Here is a 23,558-nt window from a genome sequence, read left to right as displayed (position 1 = left end):
CTAATCTACATCTACACATAATTTTAAAACTGGGCAACCACAACTACAATAGTTATACATGATTGTTCGACAATTCATACAGTGGATAGTGTTTTAAAATACATGTATTAAAACTATTAACATGAAACTGAATAAAATCTCCAGTAATCCGCTGTAGCTCTATTTGGTCACGTCAATTATAAACCAACACAACCGGTTTCGCAGCTTCTAAGTTACATCATCTGGTGCCAATATGTGTACAAAATAGTGTTTTATAATTTATGCTATGATAATGAGGAACTGAAGTTATCCGAGATATCTTAAAATACATTCAAGTTTAGTCAATCTGTATGTTATATGTCTGATAATGAGGAACTGCAGTTATCTTAGATACTTTAAAATACATTTAAGTCTCGTCATTCTGTATTTTATATGTCTGATAATTGCTATTCCTCAGTATCAAAGCATTACTTATAAAAACTGTTTTGTACAGATAAAGGCACCAGAAAATGCAACTTAATAGTTGCGAAACCGGTTGTTTAGGTTTATAATTGACCTGAATGAATACAGCTACAACGAACCATTTGGCATTTCACTCACTTTCATCTTAATAGATTTAACAACTTTATTTTAAAAAAACCTACTCACTGTATGAATTGTCAAACAATCATCTACAGTGAAGCGCCAAATTAACTGATATAGGCGTGCGTATTCAAATACAAGGATATGAAAACAGGCAGAACACAGCGCAGCGGTCGGAAACGCCCATATAAGAAACCAAATGTCTGGGGCAGTTGTTATAGATCAGTTACTGCTGCTACATTGGTATGTTATAAAGATTTACGTGAGTTCGAACGTGGTGTTATAGTCGATACACGAGCGATGGTACACAGTACCTCCGAGGTAGCGAAGAAGTGAGGATTTTCCTGTACGACCATTTCACGAGTGTACCTTTAATATGAGGAATCCGGCGAAACATCATCCTCCGATATCGCTGAGGCCGGCAAAAGATCCTGCAAGAACGGGACCAACGACGACTCAAGAGAATCGTTCAACGTGATAGAAGTGCAACCCTTCCGCAAACTGCAGCAGATTTCAATGCTGGGCCATCAACAAGTGTCAGCGTGTGAACAATTCAGCGAAACATCATCCATATGGGCTTTCGGAGCCGATGGTGCACTCGTATACCCTTGATGACTGCACGACACAAAGCTTTACGACTCGCCTGGGCCGGCCGGTATGGCCAAGCGGTCCTAGCTGCTTTAGTCTCGAACCAAGCGACCGCTACCGTCGCAGGCTCGAATCCTGGCTCGGTCATGGATGTGTGTGATGTCCTTAGGTTAGTTAGGTTTAAGTAGTTCTAAGTTCTACGGGACTGATGACCTCAGATGTTAAGTCCCATAGTGCTCAGAGCCATTTGAACCAGTTTTTTGACTCGCCTGGGCCCGTCAACAGCGACATTAGACTGTTGATGAATGGAAACATGTTGTCGGGTCGGACGAGTCTCGTTTCAAACTGTATCAGGTGGATAGACGTGTAGGGTATGGAGACAACCTCATGAATCAGTGGACATTGCATGTCAGTAGTGAACTGTTCAAGCTGGTGGACGCTCTGTAATGGTGTGGTGTATGTGCAGCTGGAGTGATGTGGAATCCCTGATACGACTAGACACGACTCTGACAGATGACACGTACTTAAGCATCCTGTCTGATCACATGCATCTATTCATGTCCATTGTGCATTCCGACGGACTTGGGCTCTTCTAGCAGGACAGTGCGACACCCCAAACGTCCATAATTGCTACAGAGTAGCTACAGGAACATTCTTCTGAATTTAAACAGTTCCGCTGGCCACCAAACTCATCATATATGAACATTATTGAGCATATCTGGGATGCCTTGCAACGTACTGTTCTGAAGAGATCTCCACCCCCCGTACTCTTACGGATTCATGGACAGCCCTGCAGGATTCGTGATGTGAGTTCCCTCCAGCACTACTTCAGACGTTAATCGAATCCACGCCACGTCGTGTTGCGGCACTTCCTCGTCCACGCGGGTGCCCTACACGAAATTAGGCAGGTGTACCAGTTTATTTGGTTCTTCATTGTATCATGTGCATTTGGTTTGCCACATCATAAGCAGTCATTCGTTCCTCATTCTAAGAAAGGGCAAGGGTTGCAAATCAACGAACCAACAGTGGATGCGACAAAACGTCCTTCTCTTTCCTCGTCCATCACGCTTCTTCGGTCGCTTATAAACTGTTAAGATTACGGGTAAGCACTTACCCGTGATAAAATATTGCCTGTTTGTTGTACTGAAAGTTTTCCTCTTAGGTCTTCAGGCCAAAGAAAGCGAATTACAGTTCTAACGGAGAGAGCTGCAGGCATGTTTACTTCAAAAGATCGCAAAGTAGACTGCTGTGGCGACACTGAAACCAACCGCAAGCGTAAAGCCCTAGTTAAGCGGTGGTCGCCATTTTTGGACCAAGCGACTGCATTACAGCTCGTTTGTAATCAACTTTCGACGGAAGTGAAAGAGCAAAAACTGTAGTAATTAAAATACGCACTTCAGCACCGTTTTTTCATGATTAAGTGCCACAACCATAAGTAGAAACTGTCAACCAGATGGAATTTATAATCCCTCCGCCAGAGCAAGTTCTTAAACATAGGCATTCATTTACATATTGGTAGAAATGAAAACGTAATACATTTTTGTGCATATTATTATTATTTAATACCATCCTTAACGCTGCAAACATTTTTGTAACAAGCATTTACAGTAACTATGAAACAACGTGCAACAGTATAACATTCACGGAACTATAAGTTTCGACAAATGTGTCAGCGCAGGATCACATTAAAATTATGTTAACGTTTACATTGCGTGTTGATAAGAAACTAACGTAAAGAACAGATAATAATAACAAATAATGTTTTACGACTACACTGACGGAAAAAAATCACAACACGAAGACGTAAACGGACGTTGGTAAGCGTGTTTCTACATCTGGAAGATGATGTCTGTTCAAATTCCGAGCCATCTGCGACCCATCATAATGTACGCAATGAAGAGTTATGCCTGTATTTCGGAATTTTTCTTGCTATTTGTAATTATCACATATTTTTGGGGTCCCGTACCTCAGTCGGTAAAAATGGAAACCTTAGAGGATCATTTTGTTGTTTCCGTCTGTCTGTCTATCCAACTGTTAAAAACGTATGAAGTTGTAATTCATACCATATACTAAGATCTACGGTCCCTTGGCGATGCAAAAAATTGAAGCTTCTAAGTTAGTGCAGTCAAAAGATACAGCCATTTATGTCACATACTTTGATACTCTGATATTCATTGATCAAAGCTTATAGGATACTTCCTGTTGACCTGGAATCATGAAATTTGGCAAGATGCAAGGTTTCACAGCACAAATGAACGGAAAAAATTCGAAAATTGTTAATTTGTAATTATATGGCACAAAAAATTATATGACACAAAAAATTACATGACACAAAAATTTATATGACACAGTTGTCATCCGACCGTCTATCTGTCCTTCCGTCCGTTAACACCCCCTTTCCTCTGGAATGGGTAGACTTATCCGGTCGAGATTTGCGTCACATACAAGGCCTAAAGTCTCTAGGCAGTGTGATAAGTGTAAGCTTCCAAGTCAATGGCATCAAAAAATAGGGCCTTTCATGCAACATATTTCGACACTGGCAAGGTCACTCATAAAAACCGATGAAGTACTTCCCTTTGGCCTATAATCATGATATTCGGCAAAAAGCAAGGTTTAAGAACACAGCTAAAAAAATCCGAAAATTGTTATTTTGTAATAATTAGTCCACACGAAAAAAATTTGTCTTTGTTATCTCACTGTATATTTGTCGGTACGTCAGTTAAGATCGTTTTTTTCAGGAATGGGTAAACGTATCAAGTTCAAATTTACGGCAGATACCAACGTCCAAGGTCCCTTGGTGGTGTAGAAACTTAAGTTTCTAAGTCAATCCGATGGAAAGATGCGTCTATTTATGTCACATATCTTGATACTTGCAAAGTCACTCATCAAAACTTGTAAGGTACTTCCCGTTGACTTGTTAACATGAAATTTGGCAAGTAGCAGGGTTTCACAGTACAAGTAACGCAAAAAATTCGAAAATTGTTAATTTGTCATCGTACCACAAAAATATTTTTGTTATTAACTGTTATACAACTGCCTGTCGGTCGGTCTGTTAAGATCCCTCTTTCTCAGGAACTCGTAGGCTTATGAAGTTGAAATTTATGTCACATGCGGTGTAAAGTATTTAAGCTTCTATTTTATTGCAGTCACAGGTATGACCATTTATGTCACATATTTTGATAGCTTGCCAGTATCGATATCGACAACGGACAAAAATTGTCGAAATTCTCGATTCCCAAGATGGATGAAGTACCTATATACATAACTATGTTTGTACGGAACGCTCGGTGCGTCAGTCCTACTCACAGTTCTTCAGATTTTTTTTAATGTTGGAAATGAATTTTCTGTATAAATTCTCTATTGTCGTGATTAAACTCTCTAGATCACTATCAAAACTTTGTTTTTATTTAATACGCGGTTTCGATCACTGCCAGCATCAGATATCAAATGGTTCAAATGGCTCTGAGCACTATGGGACTTAACTTCTGAGGTCATCAGTCTCCTAGAACTTAGAACTGCTTAAACCTAACTAACCTAAGGACATCACACACATCCATGCCCGAGGCAGGACTGGAAATGTGCGACCGTAGCGGTCGCGCGGTTCCAGACTGTAGCGCCTACAACCAGTCAGCCACTTAGGCCGGCTCATCAGATATCAACGACTAGATTAGGAATACGTCTTATACTGATACTGAACCCTGTTCTGTAAGTTCTAAGCTTGCAGCAGCCCATATGGCGTAGTAAATCAAGAAAATTGTCATAGTTATCTAGGCGGTTTTCTTTACAAAATATCACATATTTTCAACGCTGCGACCTTGGCGTGACGAGTAGTACGATGTTAAGGTAGCAGAGACTCGTTGTGTGCACGCAGGCCAGCTGGCGACCTCGGAGGCCCGCGGCAAGAAGAAGAAGGCGGCGATCGTGCTGCCGCTGATCCTCTTCATGAAGCTGAAGGCGCTGCTGATCCCCACGCTGCTGGGAGTGCTGTTCATCAAGAAGCTGCTCGTGCTCGCCGCCGTCTTCCTGCCGGCGCTGCTGCACTACCTCAAGGCCTGCAAGGTACGCGCACCAGACGCTCGACGCACGTCGCTTCCCGACCATTCACTTCATTTCCGTGCCCCGCAAGTCAGCTTCAAGCACGTTTTACTAACAAGTACAATGAGTTAACTTCGGCCGATGAGCTCCCTAAGCCTGAGATGGTAGAGGTCGATAGAAGTCGGAAGGCTTCGGGTGGTAGTTATTTACATTACTAGCCATTAAAATTGCTACACCACGAAGGTGACGTGTTACAGACGCAAAATTTAACCGACAGGAAGAAGATTCTGTGATATGCAAATGATTAGCTTTTCAGAGCATTCACACAAGGTTGGCGCCGGTGGCGACACCTACAACGTGCTGGCATGAGGAAAGTTTCCAACCGATTTCTCATACACAAACAGCAGTTGACCGGCGTCGCCTGGTGAAACGTTGTTGTGATGCCTCGTGTAAGGAGGAGAAATGCGTACCATCACGTTTTAGACTTTGATAAAGGTCGCATTGTAGCCTATCGCGATTGCGGTTTATCGTATCCCGACATTGCTGCTCGCGTTGGTCGAGATCCACTGACTGTTAGCAGAATATGGAACCGATGGGTTCAGGAGGGTAATACGGAACGATGTTCTGGATCCCAACGGCCTCGTATCACTAGCAGTCGAGATGACAGGCATCTTATCCGCGTGGCTGGAACGGATCGTGCAGCTACGGCTCGATCCCTGAGTCAACAGACGAACTGCACGAACAGTTCTGCCTGTTTACATATCCTCGTATTTTAATACGCATCCATAGACCAGTTTTTTATTATTTTTTTTATTTATTTATTTATTTATTTATTTTTTTTTGCGCTTGAGTGTAGTCTCCTCTTTGACAGCTATGACTCGCCAAAATCTCTTTTCGATATTCCATACCGTTACAAGAGGATGTTACGAAAATTTCATTCTGGCTTGATCAGTAGCGTGCACGATGGGGACTTAGTCCGTTAAATGAACTTCATTTTCTCACAGAGACCTGCTAAGTAAAAAGGAAAATCAATATTTTAAATAAAGTTCGTGTGCAGCAATGTAGGATGTAATATGCATCAAACGAAAATCATAGCTACCCATATTTCCCATTTCAAACTTCCCGAATTTCACGCAATGTCTTACTTAAATGGGAAATATCACAATAGATATGAGCATTAACGAAACGATGGGCACTTCTCCATGAAGCTAATACATAAAGCCACAAACAAGTAGCACAAAATTCCTTTTTTTTTACCTAATAGAGCCTGTAACATAGTTTGAGAAAGACTTCAGAGCTGCTTGTAGTGACACTGCTTGACCAGCAGGTAACCATCATTCTCTGTGTGCGCCCACAGGTGCGTATAACCGCGCTGGACAGCGCGTCGAGTGACACGCAGACTATCAGCTAGTGTGTGTGTGTGTGTGTGTGTGTGTGTGTGTGTGTGTGCGCGCGCGCGCGTGTGCCTGGACTGCTGGAGCCAGGCGTAGACAGTCTCTCCTCCTCCCCCATTACTCACCCTTTGGCGTTTTATGTGGGCGGCCGTGCTTCCTTCCTTTGCTCCCCGTAATTCTCACTGGCGATCGACCAATTTGCAGTTCCTATACTGTAGTCAATTTTCACAAGAATGTAGAGATTACAGACCGGTCCGCACGGAAAGATATGAGAAAAAGTCTGCATACCGCATATCTGCACAGATAAATGACAACGGTGAGAACCGTCTGAGACAGAATACGTGTGAGATGTGTGGATAAATGGAGGCTTGTCGTGTGATACGACAAGACACAATTTTGCCTCTTTTGCAAATGCTGCAAGACGTCAGGCATAACGACGGCACGATGAGCCATTTAACCTGCAGAGTGTGGAGGGTGTAGATGAGCTGGCTGTGTCTGTACGATGTTTTGGGGGCGTTGTTCACAGCATGACTTTTGCCTATTCATTCTGGTCACACCTCAAGAAGAGCAACGATATTTATTTCAGCATTCTCCATGACCAAGTGTTGCCTTTCTTCTATATCTTTATGCTGAGTGTCCTGTGGACATTCCCATCTTCCAAGATAACACTCGTCTTGAAAGGCTGTGTGCATAAGTTCCCCGTTTGGTGAACACCAACGCGCCAAATTGCACCTTAACTGGCCTGCTTATTCGCTTGACATTAATCCCATATAAAATGTCTAGAACAATTGAAACCTGGCAATCAACATCCCCTAAATTTGACAGATCTGAGGGATCTAATCAACAGTTAGTGGATTTAGCTCTGTATGTCATACTTGAGGAACGTGGCGGTCTTTCTTCCTCTCCCAACTGAAGCCATTATCTAACAAAGGGAGGCCACAACGTTGGGATCTCAGATTTTCTTGAAACTTTTTACACCCTTATGATGCCATTAATGTGCAAGTAGTAACGTAGACTACTCTGGCAATTCAGAGAAAATCGCAAGATAAGTTTTACGCGTCTGTTGTGTAACGGATGAGTCTGTGCGTAGGCGCTGGATCTCAGAGTTCATTGTAGTCAAGTGGGTAGCGTTCGATCTTCGGAAGACAAATGTGTATCAGGTGACGGTTCGGCTCCCACTCAAATTTAATTCTTAATCTGAATTTTTCTTCATTTATCATATTATATAATTTACATGACATTTTAGAGGTAATATAATTAAAAATCCACTTGTATTTGCCTGAAGTTTTAGTGAATTTCATGTTATTTGTCTACTTACTATCTTTAATTAAATTTAATCATTAGAACAAACATATTTATAACTGTCGACAAATAAATAAAGAGACGCATAGATTTACTGGATTGTAAGGCGTACCCAGGAGCAGACATAGACTCAGATCACAATACAGTAGTGATGAAGAGTAGGCTGAAGTTCAAGACATCAGTCAGGAAGAATCAATACGCTAAGAAGTGGGATACGGAAGTTCTAAGGAATGACGAGATATGTTTGAAGTTCTCTAACGCTATAGATACAGCAATAAGGAATAGCGCAGAAGGCAACACAGTTGAAGAGGAATGGACGTCTCTAAAAAGGGCCATCACAGAAGTTGGGAAGGAAAACATAGGTACAAAGAAAATAGCCGCAAAGAAACCGTGGGTAACTGAAGAAATACTTCAGTTGATTGATGAAAGGAGGAAGTACAAACATGTTCCGGGAAAATCAGGAATACAGAAATACAAGTCGCTGAGGAATGAAATAAATAGGAAGTGCAGGGAAGCTAAGACGAAATGGCTGCAGGAAAAATGTGAGGACATCGAAAAAGATATGATTGTCGGAAGGACAGACTCAGCATACAGGAAAGTCGAAACAACCTTTGGTGACATTAAAAGCAACGGTGGTAACATTAAGAGTGCAACGGGAATTCCACTGTTAAATGCAGAGGAGAGAGCAGATAGGTGGAAAGAATACATTGAAAGCCTCTATGAGGGTGAATATTTGTCTGATGTGTAAGAAGAAGAAACAGGAGTCGATTTAGAAGAGAAAAAAATGGTTCAAATGGCTCTGAGCACTATGGGACACAACTGCTGTGGTCATCAGTCCCCTAGAACTTAGAACTACTTAAACCTAACTAACCTAAGGACATCACACACATCCATGCCCGAGGCAGGATTCGAACCTGCGACCGTAGCAGTCGCACGGTTCCGGACTGCGCGCCTAGAACCGCGAGACCACCGCGGATGGCGTTTAGAAGAGATAGGGGATCCAGTATTAGAATCAGAATTTAAAAGAGCTTTGCAGGACTTACGGTCAAATAAGGCAGAAGGGATAGATAACATTCCATCAGAATTTCTAAAATCATTAGGGGAAGTGGCAACAAAACGACTATTCACGTTGATGTGTAGAATATTTGAGTCTGGCGACATACCATCTGACTTTCGGAAAAGCATCATCCACACAATTCCGAAGACGGCAAGAGCTGACAAGTGCGAGAATTATCGCACAATCAGCTTGACAGCTCATGCATCTTAGCTGCTCACAAGAATAATATACAGAAGAATGGAAAAGAAAATGGAGAATGCGCTAGGTGACGATCAGTTTGGCTTTAGGAAAAGTAAAGGCACGAGAGGCATTTCTGACGTTACGGCTAACAATGGAAGCAAGGCTAAAGAAAAATCAAGACACGTTCATAGGATTTTTCGACCTGGAAAAAGCGGTCGACAATATAAAATGGTGCAAGCTGTTCAAGATTCTGAAAAAAGTAGGGGTAAGCTATAGGGAGAGACGGGTCATATACAATATGTACAACAACCAAGAGGGAACAATAAGAGTGGACGATCAAGAACGAAGTGCTCGTATTAAGAAGGGAGTAAGACAAGGCTGTAGCCTTTCGCCCCTACTCTTCAATCTGTACATCGAGGAAGCAATGATGGAAGTAAAAGAAACGTTCAGGTGAAAGGATATCAACGATACGATTCGCTGATGACATTGCTATTCTGAGTGAAAGTGAAGAAGAATTAAATGATCTGATGAACAGAATGAACAGTCTAATGAGTACACAGTATGGTTTAAGAGTAAATCGGAGAAAGACGAAGGTAATGAGAAGTAGTAGAAATGACAACAGCGAGAAACTTAACATCAGGATTGATGGTCACGAAGTCAGTGAAGTTAAGGAATTCTGCTATCTAGGCAGTAAAATAACCAATGACGGACGGAGCAAGGAGGACATCAAAAGCAGACTCGCTATGGCAAAAAAGACATTTCTGGCCAAGAGAAGTCTACTAATATCAGATACCGGCCTTAATTTGAGGAAGAAATTTCTGAGTATGTACGTCTGGAGTACAGCATTGTATGGTAGTGAAACATGGACTGTGGGAAAACCGGAACAGAAGAGAATCGAAGCATTTGAAATGTGGTGCCATAGGCGAATGTTGAAAATTAGGTGGACTGATAAGGTAAGGAATGAGGAGGTTCTACGCAGAATCGGAGAGGAAAGGAATATGTGGAAAATACTGATAAGGAGAAGGGACAGGATGATAGGACATCTGCTAAGACATGAGGGAATGACTTCCATGGTACTAGAGGGAGCTGTAGAGGGCAAAAACTGTAGAGGAAGACAGAGATTGGAATACGTCAAGCAAATAATTGAGGACGTAGGTTGCAAGTGCTACTCTGAGATGAAGAGGTTAGCACAGGAAAGGAATTCGTGGCGGGCCGCATCAAACCAGTCAGTAGACTGATGACCAAAAAAAAAAAAAGAGTTTTCCTGAATATGTATACCTGGCATGATCTGCGAAATCCCGTATACATGCAATCTGGCTAGGCACCTGGAACTACTTTGCACCTCGACGCTTCGAGCAGCAGACACAGAGGCAGGCCTCTTTTGGCAGTTACACTGCGTAGCCGTGAGACGTTGATAATCTATCAAGAACGAATGGTGTAGGTGCAATTTTTTTGAATATGACTACAAAAATGAAGGTTTGAACGAGAACCGAACCATCGCCTCATACACGTGTGTCTAACGAGGCTCGAGCGCTAACCACTTATTATTATTATTTTTTTAAATATCATTTTGTCCGTTACTGTGCGGTGCGGAAATCCCATGACACCTGTTCAAATTCATCGTCGATCCATTCACTGAGCTTCTTTTATGACCGAGGCCAGCTACCACTCTGACCGAACACGCTCAGCTACCGTGCCGGCAACCACTTGACCACTTGACTTGATGAACCTTAGCATCAAGCACCTACGGTCAGATATATCAGTTACATAGTAGACGCGTAAATTCTTCCATTCCATTTGTGGCATGAATCAGCAAACCAATGTTTAACAGTATTAGTTGAAAACAGTCTTGGTTGCAATTTTTAGTTTTTTTATTTATCAACTACGCGTTTCACCTTATTTAGGCACCTTCAGGCTGATCTTAATTTGGTATTTCTTAGGACGATCCTTTAGACTGTAGTTAAAGGGTATCGACGAGTACATCAGGCCAACATCGCCTTTGTTAACCTCAGTAAATACTTTCTAGATGGACATGAGTGACTCCAAGACATGCATAATGTGTACACGTTCACGTGAGCAAATAATAGAAAGACTGAGGTTAGCGAAGGCGATGTTGGCCTGATGTACTCGACGGTGCCCTTTAGTTACACTGTCTAAAGGACCGTCCAAAGAAATACCAAATTAAGAAGTGCCTGAAGATGGCTAACTAAGGTGAAACGCATATTCGATAAATTAAAAAAAAACTAAAAATTGCAACCAAGACTGTTTTCAACTAATACGATAGATGCGTAAAACTTCTCTTGTGATTTTATCTGAATTGACAGACGTGTAAGATGCACTCACCTAACTACCTGCACATTATGCTGTTTTAATAGCCCACTACAGGTGAAGTAAATCCTTGATCCAAGGTCGTGGCCTCCCCTTGTAAGCAAGAGGCGACGTTAATCGGCATTAGCGTGATATCTCCCAGAGGTGACTTTTTGTCTGATGGGCATATTATCTCTAACCATACACAGGAAAAACAAATTAGCATTGTAACGGAGCCTATAACAACGTGTATGGAGATTGTTGTGTACATAGTTCCACGTAGTCAGTGCGTACACAACTTTCCCACTAGAGCATGACCCGCTAAGCACAACGGCGCAGGCGCAGCGCTCGTCCATCCTCGCACTACGAGATGGCGCTGCCATAGAGACAGACCAAATTCTGCCTCCGCCGATCCGCGTATTAATATGTAACGCAGCCAACGAGATTGCTGCTAACGTATACCCTTTTCTCCTCGCGGATCACACTCGGTCAGTGTTACATGAACGCGCGAGGTATTATAACAGGTGTACAGACCTCCAATTAGTCAGTCTGTATTTGTCTGACCAGTCTGTACCAGTCTATAGACAAGTTTCAGTCTGCGCCTAATAAGATTACCATATTCCTGTTCATAGCCATGAAGATAAATGTATAGACACTTTTGTCAAGTATCAGAGATATATGTGAGAATAAGATTAACGTACCAATACCAAAGGAACTTCAGATTGTCAATTGTAAATAGCATCCAGAATCAAGTTAAGTAATGTCTATGTTTTTTATTATTTTAATAAATGTGTGTGAAAATTAATCAAGTTCTATTTAAAGTTGGTCGCCATCAATCTGCTACTCTAAGCGTGCAAGTGACATTTCTATCATCTGACCTAACGGCAGAAAATAAACACGCCACGATAAGACCACGAGACGTATTGCTGACACTCGCCTACTTAGAGCGACAAGTCAAATAATCTTATGGTGTGTACTGAAGTTCTTACAGCACGCACACCAACGAGATATTGCTTCCTACCTATTGTCACGTAGCACAGTATTAAAATGGAACAGCGACTGACGGCGCACTTTGCACTTTAGCAGATGCCGTACCACCACCACCACGCAGTGGCGTACCACGTGCCGCACGGCGACTGGTCGTCCAGCGGCGCCGACCACTCGGCCACGGGGGTGGACGGCCCCTCGGGCTTCGGCGGGGGCGGATCCCACTACGCCTCTCGCAAGCACTTGGCGGGCGGGCGGCGCTCCGCCCTGCGCCGCCAGAGGTACTGACTGCCACACAGGTACTGTATCCCACCGCCCACTGCACATACACTGTGTTTCTTGACGTGTTTGATCAGCTCTCCACGGTAGTCCATCCTGTACAAGCTACTGTATTCACTTAACCACCACAGCCTACATCCAGTTGAACCTGCTTGCAGTACTCAAGTTTTTACCCTCCACACTTCCCTCCATTAAAAACTGACTTTTCCTTGATACCACAGGAAGTGTCCTCTCAACCAGTCCATTATTTCTGTCAAAATGTGTCATTGAATAAAAAGTTCTCGGGATTTCCAGTCGCATCAAGTGATTAAAGTTACTCGAGCTTCCGGGCAAGCACTCCTTGGTCACTGTCAAGTGGTATGACTGCCAGTGGGCTGCTGGACGCCCCTTTTATACACTACCTACCGGCTGTGACATCACGAGTGCGCCCAGCATTGTCATATACGGGCATACGTTGATTAGGGGTTCGATGTGCCCGCTTCAGCAGAGCGATCACTGGGTCCCACGTCATGTTGAGCTGCAGGCCACCTGTCCCATGAGCTGAGCCACCAGCGCAAGGTCTTCAGGAACACGGCTATATCGTCCATCAAATAAATGAAGTGGTTTCAAGCTAGACTTACAAAGAGACCACCAACGAGGAGCGAGAAAAGTAATTTCCTTTTTTGTCGTTCTGTGGATTCGCGATGGTCAAGATAAACCGACTGATTGAATTGATCTTTAGACCAGCGACAAAAATCTGTCAGTTACTGAGACAAGTTAAAGACGCAGTAAGTATCAGAACACCTGTGGTCTACAAGATGCCTTGGAAGCGCGGCCCGTCTTACCTCGGACAAACAGTACGCATTGTGGAATAAGGCAACTAGGAGGATGCGATGTTTTACCGCCGACGCTAACCCAAGTAATCTGCTTTAGCTAAGAATGCTTTCGAAAACGAACACCGTATAAAATTTGACGAAACTTCCGTCATGGCTCGCAATAACAACAACTGGGATTGTGTAATTACAGAAGCCATTGAAATAAAAGCTACCGGTAACACCCTAAATACGCACGGTGGCCTGCAGCTCAGCGCGCCGTGGGATCCAGCTACCGCGCGGTTGAAGCTCTCGCATCGCACGCCGAATCGACGTATGCCCGTATATGACGATGTCAACGGCACACTGACGTCACAGTCGACAGCTAGTGTATAAGGGCTTACCCAGCAGTCTGCTGGGAGTCACACCACTTGATAAAGGCCAATGAGTGCTTGGCCAAAAGTTCGCGTCATTATAACCACTTGATGCATCTGGAAACCCGAGAACTTCTTATTCAGCGTTACTGCCGCGAGACTTTGCATTCTTACAAGTTGTGCCATTAATTCTCCTTTTCACAAGTTCGATTCCGTACCTGCTTATTAGTTACCTGGTCTGACCATCTAATCTTCAGAATTCTTACGCAGCAGCACATAGCCAAAGTTTCAATTCTCTTCTTGTCTGAACTCTTTATTGCCCGTGTTTCACTCCGTACGGCGTTATGCTTTCAACAAATACCGTCAGAAATGACTTCTTAACATTCAAATAGATATATTCTTTTCAGAGACATCTTTCATTCTTTTGTTGGCTGGCCGTAATTTACTCTCTCTACATCGGCCATCATCATTTGTTTTGCTGCCCTACTAACTAAACTTACTTACTACTTTGTCTCAGTTCCTAATCTAATTCCCTCAGCATCGTCTCATTTAATTCGAGTACATTCCGTTATCCAAGTTTTACTTTAGCTGATGTTCATTTTACGATTTCTATTTCAGACATCCCCATTACGTTCATCTGCTGTTCCAAGTTTCTTTTTCTTTTTTTTTCTTTTTTTTTGTCAGTTCTGATAGAATTATGTGGTCAGTAAGTGCCAGAGTTTTAATTTCTTCTTCCTGAACTTAAATTCTCATTTCAAATTTCTCCTTGGTTTCCTTTACTGTTGGCTCAGTGTAAAAATTTAATGACATTGGTGATAGGTTACAACCCTGTCTCTTTCTTTTCCGAGTTACTGCTTTCTTTTGCACGTCAATCGACTTATAACTGCTGTCTGGTATGTGTACAAGTTAAGATATCTTTTCCCTCCCTGCTACTGTTAGAATTGCAAAGTATGTATTCCAATCGATTTGGCCGCTAGATTTCTTTAAATTTATAAATGTTATAGACTCGTGTTTGCCTTTCTTCAAACGAAAGCATTACGCTGAGACAAGGCGTATGATCAGATTTGCCTCGCATATTCCTGTGTAATGTGGGTGCTAGAGAGTAGTTCTTCATGTACATGGTGTACCCATGAAACGGTCGGATTCCAAAAAACAACTGGTTATTGAAGAAATATTTTCTAATATTTTATTTCATATTAATTGAAAGTAGAAAATTAACCGTTACAGGTACAATACAAACGAAATCATTTTCTGAACGCTGTGTCTGACAAATGTTTTCCTTTGTAAGTAAGGTGTTGCTGCAGTCTGACCTGTAAATTTAGCATGACCTGACAACAATACTGACGGACACTACCGCAACCTCGTCCACGATACATTGTTTTGTGGCTGCGATTTTATGCCGGAGCACTTTATACACTCTAAGACAAAAAAATTAGAATGGGACGGAAATCTATAGATGTGATGTACACTCCGTCTTCAGACCACGAGTGGCCTACCGGACAATGCGATCGTCGTGTCATCCTCAGAGGAGGATGCGGATAGGAGGGGCGTGGGGTCAGCACACCGCTCTCCCTGTCGTAAGATGGTATTCTTGACCGAAGCCGCTACAAATCGGTCGAGTAGCTCCTCAATTGGCATCACGAGGCTGACTGCACCCCGAAAAATGGCAACAGCTCATGACGGCTGCATGGTCGCCCATCCAAGCGCTGGCCACGCCCAACAGCGCTTAACTTCGGTGATTTCACGGGAACCGGTGTATCCACTGCGGCAAGGCCGTTGCCGATTTACGTCTACAGACAAACAAATTATTACAAGCTTCATCGGTTAATGGGCGTCGTGTCACATAATATAGTGGAATGTGCACTATATTTCGAGGAGACAGCTGCTGATCGTCTTCAGATGCTTACTGAGCACCAGAAGATGACGAGCAGCTGTCTCATCGAAATATTGTGCAACTTCCACAAAAATATCCTACGCGACCCCCGTGAACCGATGAAGCATTTACTATATCGGGAAAGTCTGAAACAGCACGAATGATAGCAATTTCAGAAAAACTGGATGATTTTATCAAGAAGAAGAGCTTCAGAAACTGAGCAAGTCAATAAAGCTTTGATTAGCCTCTAGCTTCTACGCAGGATGATGTTCGTCTTGGCGTTGATTGATAGAGTTTCTGGATGTCTACCTGAGAAATATCTTGCCAAATTCTGTCCATTGGCATGTTACATCGTCAAAATCTCGAGATGATTGGGGGGCCCAGCCCATAATGCTCCAAACGTTCTCAGCTAGGGACAGATCCGGCGACCTTGCTGGCCAAGGCAGGGTTCGGCAAACATGAGGACAAGCAGTAGAAACTCTCGCCACGCGCAGGTGCGCGTTATCTTCTTGAAATGTAAGCCTAGGACGGCATGCCATGAAGGACAACGAAATGGTACGTAGAATATCGTCGACGTACCGCCGTGCTGTAAGTGTGCGGTGGATGACAACCAAAGTGGCCCTGCTGTGAAAAGAAATGGCACCTCAGACTGCTACTCCAGATTGTCGGACTGTATGGCCTGTAAGAATCTGGTTAGTATCCTAGCGCTGTTCAGGGCATCTCCAGACAATTCTTCAGCCGGTAATCTCATTGACTGGAGTAAAATTGTCTTCAGTGATGTGGCTCGCTTAGGATTGACCCCCGATGACCAGCGAAGACGTGTCTGGAGACAACCAGCTAAGGATTTTGACGATCTAACGCTCCAATTGAACATAATTGGGCACGATATCCCCCAGAAGGAGATTATTCTCAATTCCATTCATCAGAGAGATACTATGTCGCACCGAATAGTTGTCCTCAAAGACGGAACCTTTTTTAAGAATGTGGTTGGCCAGTCTAGTTATCTTATGGGCCAGAATATTTCTACATTTCACTGTTGGACAAACCAGGCGATTCACTTATGTATTTTCAGCTGTCACCTAAGTTTAGGCACAGTTACTTTCATAATTAAGCATCTTCTTTCTTCAGCATCTGGTAGTAGGAAATATGTTTGAGGATACTTTTCACTTGAAACTGCAAGTCCGCTGTTGAGTCCTTAGCAATTTCAGTGTGATTTTCAGCAAAAGATGATAACATCTTCATAACCTACTGCTTCTCCTTTAATACCACGGTTGCGTTTCTGTTTTCTGCTCTTATAGCTATTGCCTTTCCGTCAGCAAGCTTTTTATTTATGTAGTTGACGATTAATTGGTGAGATTTAGCCTGATGGTTATTATTTTTTTCTTGTCTAATTCAATTTTAGCAACTTACGGTCGACGTGATCGAGTTCATTATTATTTGATTTGGCAACTTTCGTTGCCATGTTCGTGAAGGTAATCACTTCCTTTGTGATATTTTTGCTACGTAGTGGCTTAGTATTACTTTCGTCCTGTATTACTTTCGTCCTGTCAGACGTAATGGAAGTTCCGTTAACGACCCATGGGTAAAAATTGCAATTCCATGTTGGTGGTAACACTTTAGTAACTTTTTCATTTCTACATAATAATTGCAATCTACATCCTTTTGAACCTGCTGACTGTAGTCAATCCTTGGTCTCCATTTGCTGTTTTTACTCCCCTATACTTCGCTCCATTACCAAATTGACTATTGCTTGATTCCCCCAGATACGTCCTATCAGCCTATACCTTCTTTTGGTCAGAATTTGCCATAAATTTCTCTGATTGTCTGTACGAAGTAGTACCTCCTCATTAGTAATCCGCTTGACCCACCTAATCTTGAACACTGCTCTGTAGGATAATATTTCAAAAGCTTCTTTTCTCTTCTTGTCTCAATTCTTTACGTAGATGTTTCACTTGCGCACTAGGCTATATTCCAGGTAAATATTTCCAAACATTTTTCTACCATTTATATTTATATTCGATGTCAGTGAATTTCTGTTCCCGTAAATGAAATTGCTAGTCTGCATTTCATATACTCTCTACTTCTGTCATCGTTACTTATTTTGTTGCTTAAATAATAACTAATCTATCAGTTTTAGGTACAACAGTTCTGTTTAAGGCTCCTGTCGTATAGGACCACGCAGAAAAAAGTTTTTGGTTCTTGAAGATTTAATTTTTATATTTATTACGTATAAATTGAACCCTTATATTGAATTATGTACTGAGAAAAGTTTTTGGTTCTTGTAATTTATTTTTTACGTTTATTACATATAACTGAACTTATATATTTGAACTGTCTGTTTGTCTTCAAGACAATTATTCTATAGGTTTTCTGACGCATTTCGGCCACTGTCCATATTTAGCACAACAGTACAAAGAAATTAAAATATTATCAATAATTCATTTCATCATGGCATTAACAAAATCAATAAAATTGTCACATTTGACAATAAAATTTAAGTGTAAACTGAAAGATACAAGGTAAATAGCCATAAACTACTTTCACAGCACTTTATAACCAGTAGTAAAGTATGATGAAAACAATTATTTAGATCACAATAATAATTAAAAGTTCACACATACCATGAAATAAATTAATGTAAGTACTTCGATGATGTTTTCGGTACAGATCATAGAAGCAAACTGGTAGGATGATGCAAAGAAAATAATTTGGACACCAGATACTACTCCAGACTGGACAACCAGCGAATGACGTGATTTCAACTGAGTGGGAATTTCTTGGTACATTTTAAACACATCTATGTGCTACACATTATTTTTTTTCTTTCAAGCAAGTAAGTTTCAAACGGAATAGTGAATATTTTCGGAGGTGGTAATGTACACTAATTCGAATAAAGCATCCCATATAACATGGGTATAATTTTTATTTGTTACAGACACAGAGCTCTTAGAAGGTAACTCCTGAAACATCTTGTATTTCTAAGATAAACTGAAAGTATAAGACTAGCGGTTAGGGGTGCAATGCAGACAAAACTATTTTATGAACACTACGGCGGGCAGACGTCTTCTATTGTAAGTAAAGTGTCTGGCCTGGAAGATTAGCATGGCCACTAGTGCCATATTTAAAGGTTTTGTTAGAACCTCGTCCAATAGAGGGCGTTTGATGGCTAGCATTCATGTGAGTGCATCAGCCTGAAATTATATGAATGCGTGGTTTCTGTTCTTTCGGACAGGTCCGAAAAAACAGACACAACGGGGAATCAGCAGCTGTGATACATATTCTGTAAACTGAAGATACATGGGGCAGAAAGGAAAGGAAAGGAAAGGAAAGGAAAGGAAAGGAAAGGAAAGGAAAGGAAAGGAAAGGAAAGGAAAGGAAAGGAAAGGAAAGGAAAGGAAAGGAAAGGAAAGGAAAGGAAAGGACTCATGATGTCATCTGCATCGAGACTTTATGCGGCGTCAGCGGCGACGAGTGAAAACACTCACTCTTCTTTCACTTTTGCCCCCTCGGCCTTCTGTTTACATAATCCGTCTGAAACATTTTTGTTTTTGGATACCCACATAGAAGAAAGTCGCCGACATTTAAATGGGGCGAACAACATGGATGAGGGATATCACCAATGCGAGAAATGAGACGACTAGGGAACAAATCATTCACAGCACTCATTGGGATTCTATCGCATTGGCTTCTATGCTAAAGTTGTTAGAAGAGTGTGTGATCATTCACTCGGTAAAGAGCAAGCTGCGGTGGGAAACATGTACAAATCAGTTCGACGTACATATCAGAATTAACTGTTACTGCGTCGTCAGCGTATTTTCCAAGGAAATGAACCATTCATTCCAGTTGCATAATTTGGGCACCACACTGTTGTGTTGGCAGAAGAGCCAACACCGTGTTACTAGTGGAGGCCGAAATGCACGCGTTTTAGCTCAAGCAGGCTGGCGTGAGGAGGGGAGAACTATACTGACGTGAGGTCTGGAACATGACAAGGAATTAGAATTCAGAAAGCGGACGTAATTAGTTTGATACTTAACTTTAATCCATTTATGATGAACGTCGCTCTTGACGGTACATGATTCACAATATTATCTGTTCAGAATACATGCATAGTAGCTCAATATGTCGCCTTGCTATGTCGTAGCAAATGACGTAGCTGAAGGCTGTACTAAACTGTCGTCTCTGCAAATGAGAGAGTATGTAAACAGTGAACCATCGCTGGCAAAGTCGGCTGTCCAACAGGGGCGAGTGCTGGGGAGTCTGCCTAGACTAGACCTGCCGTGTGGCGGCGCTCGGTGTGCAATCACTGATAGTGGCGACACGCGGGTCAGACTTATACTAACGGACCGCGGCCGATTTAAAGGCTACCACCTAGCAATTGTGTCTGGCGGTGACACCACACACACTGTGGCTTGATGAGTTTAAAGTGGATTCTCACGAAGCAAACGTCGCCTTACCCACGCCTGGTGTCTGAAGTTTGGTTCAAATTCAAATAGCTCTGAGCGCTATGGGACTCAACATCTGAGGTCATTAGTCCCGTAGAACTTAGAACCACTTAAACATAAATAACCTAAGGACATCACACACATCCATGCCCGAGGCAGGATTCGAACCTGCGACCGTAGCTGTCGCGCGGTTCGAGACTGAAGCGCCTAGAGCCGCTCGGCCACATCGGCCGGCCTGAAGTTTGATTCATTGACAGTGCACCTCGCTATCCATATGTTGTTTACTGGCGCGACAATTTCTTCAAAAGTCCTGAGCCTATACTCAAGAGTCGAATTCGTTAGTGCTAATCGCACGAATTAGTGGATTTCACAGTCTCTTGTCTGTAAGGGCAAAAGTCAAAAATTGGTAGAAGTTATCCTTGCTACCTTAATAATTTCACACAATCTGGCCCAGTGTATTCAGCGTATTCACCACTGTTACCATCAGCCTTCATAGGAATTGTAATTATTTCACTCTTCTAAAGCCTGTTGCCACGCGGTTTGAGGGGCCATGTCACGGATGGCGCGGCCCCTCCCGCCGGAGGTTCGAGTCCTCCCTCGGGCATGGGTGTGTGTGTTGTTCTTAGCATAAGTTAGTTTAAGCAGTGTGTAAGTCTAGGGACCGATGAGCTCAGCAGTTTGGTCCCTTAAGAATTCACACACATTTGAATACTTTCAAAGCCTGTTGATAATTAGAATGTCTCATACAGTGATTGGACAAAAATACCTCGAAAACATAAATGCATATGCTAATCAAACGCACAGTTTGCACAGTTGCCTTTGACCATGAACGGCACGTGCGTAAGGTCCTCAAAACGTTGAAAGTGTCAATAGTGGTCAGAAAAGTACTCTGTCTAGTTGTGAGTGAGGTCAGTTGATTCGAAGGGGAACAAATAGTTGCTCTTCGTCTGCTTGGTGCTTCTGTAACCAAGGTAGCCGAAATGTTCATTCTTCGTAGAAACACAATATCAAATATTTATACCGCATACAGGTAAAGCGGAAAAACATCATCCGCCAAATCACAACGTGGACGGAAGTGTGTGTTGGGTGATCGTGACAGACGGTGACTGAAGAGGAGTGGGATTACAAATTGGAGGACGACAGCAGCCAAAGTCGGATGTTAAGTCCCATAGTGGTCAGAGCCATTTGAACCATCTTGAACCTAGTCTTGCCTGAACTATGTTATATCAAATACCTGAATTATGTTATAGCGAAAAAGTAAACTCATCACAGATGTACACTGTTCTCATTGCAATTGCTTATTAAACCACGAATGAAACATGGTTAATCTTTAATATTTGAAAATATGTGCAATGTAATATAAGATTTGTAAGGCGTGACAGAAGGCTCAATTGAAGTTATACAGATCCAGCTATGCTCGTCATAGCTTATTTCTTACTAATAATCGGTTGTTGTGGCAGGGAAGCAGCAACAACTGAATTTAAACTAGTGACAAATACGCAAACAATCTCAATTTAATTATTACCAGGTGAAACGAAGTTCCATCATGAAAGCAAAACTGTTTGTTATCCTGTCACAATGTTCAGCAATGTTAAGAACATTTCCTTCTGTTTATGCGAAGGTGGAATTTTACATGGAACTTCTGTTCGTCAGTTGACATAAGTAAAGTGGTACACTGGACAGCCCAGGCCTCGCTCAGCATGTTGTGTTTTACATCCAATAGATTTATCGAGGAATCCGTAAACCTATGCGCATTCGAATTCGTCCATTCGAGGCCATATGATATTCATTCTTGAAGAATTATTTCCAGCTCACTTGTAGCCTCTCCATAAGTTGCCTTACGCCCAGCGTGCATTCGTAACATGGGAGTTTCGTTAGTCCTCGTAGAAACCCACGTTCAAATAGTTACGAAATAATATTCTACTCAGGGTGTGACCACAGAGCTACATTTAGTGTGCAAACTTTCACATGCAAAATTAACAGCTACAAAATTCACTAGTTACGAAATCTAATTAATTAACAATACTGTAATAAGCATACAATAACATTAATTACGTTCGTTTTAGGTACAAAAGCAACACAAGAACAAAGGTCTCAATAACGTTCGTAAATATGAATTAAGATACATAATCAGTATGAGTGCAAGAGTGTTGTTACATTAAATTTTTCACTGATCCTACTTTTGTTACTGAGGCTCTTCTTTTCAATTTGTTTCAGAGATGACGGACTCAGCTGCGAAGCAGTTTTCCTGTGACGTCAATACGGACGCTGGAGTTTTGTTAACAGATGACAGAGGTCGTCGATGACGAACGAGCCTCAGTCTACGACAGAATGACTTGAACATTTCATACGATAGACCTAAGTTGACGTGATAAACCAGTTATACTATTCAGTCGCTAAATCAAATGACTGTAAGACAGCATGTTAACAAAGACAAAGTAGTACTGACTACAACATGATGCCAAAAAAAAAAAAAAAAAAAAAAAAAATACGTGTACACATTGGACGATTATCATAGGGCTAGCCTCGTTTAAACTCAGGGCTCTGAAGAAGAAGACAATACTACGTTACATTTTATTTATTTAGTAATTTATTGCTTATTTAATTTCTTAGTCTTCTGTCGTTATAGTTCTTTGTTCTTCTCGACCTCATGTAATGTTATGGATATCTTTAGTACAGTGTACTATTGATAAAGTATTAAGAAACTAAAGTAGTACAAAGACCATCAGTCAAAAGAAAGATGGCATTATTTATCACGTGCCTAGTCCACGAAAAGCGAAGTCTGCTGTAATTTAATAGTATTTATACTGACGAAGCTGTGATTCTCATTTCATATTAATAAAATATTGTTTATATATCCTACTTTTTATTCCATCTTATGCTCACACACTAGCCAGATTCTCAATAACTATTCTTTAATTTCCCCAATGTTATGTACTTCCTCTATCATTCAATTCACTCATTAGGTATGTCTACCGGAAACCATTCATATCCATGGATTCCTCCTTTTCATCCACGTCAATGGCTGTATGTTGCCTCTGCAAGAACTATTCCACGTTCGCCTGCTATTTTCGGTATACTGAGTCGCCAATAAATATGTATCCTTACTTCCACTTCTTTTAGATCTCCTTCGATCATTCGATAAAACTTACAATACATTTGCTGTGAAAGTGGACATCACACACTTCCATGCCCGAGGCAGGACTCGAACCTGCGACCGTAGCGGTCGCGCGGCTCCAGACTGTAGCACCTAGAACCTCTCGGCCACCCCGGCCGGCTATTGTGAAATACTATCTGCATTTGAGCAAGTTACAACAGAAATTAGCACCGAAAGAAATGTAACCTTGTCAAAAGTTGTCTTATCGAACAAAGGTTTACAAATTCAGTG

At 42.0% G+C, this 23,558-nt stretch overlaps 1 protein-coding gene across 1 annotated transcript in view; it reads left to right on the top strand.

Moving 5' to 3' along the window:
* The window catches only part of LOC126355054 (uncharacterized), an 86,715-nt gene extending 63,690 nt beyond the window's left edge, over positions 1 to 23,025 (top strand). The window contains exons 3-5 of the mRNA XM_050005211.1: positions 5,021 to 5,208; positions 12,511 to 12,710; positions 22,388 to 23,025. Coding sequence (XP_049861168.1) covers positions 5,021 to 5,208; positions 12,511 to 12,699 — 377 coding nt within the window. The 3' untranslated portion in view covers positions 12,700 to 12,710; positions 22,388 to 23,025. The remainder of the gene's footprint in view (positions 1 to 5,020; positions 5,209 to 12,510; positions 12,711 to 22,387) is intronic.
* The last annotated feature ends 533 nt before the right edge of the window (positions 23,026 to 23,558 follow it).

Source organism: Schistocerca gregaria, chromosome 3 (genome assembly GCF_023897955.1).
Source record: "Schistocerca gregaria isolate iqSchGreg1 chromosome 3, iqSchGreg1.2, whole genome shotgun sequence".
Taxonomy (NCBI): Eukaryota; Metazoa; Arthropoda; class Insecta; order Orthoptera; family Acrididae; genus Schistocerca; species Schistocerca gregaria.
This window is presented reverse-complemented; position numbering and strand designations above follow the sequence as displayed.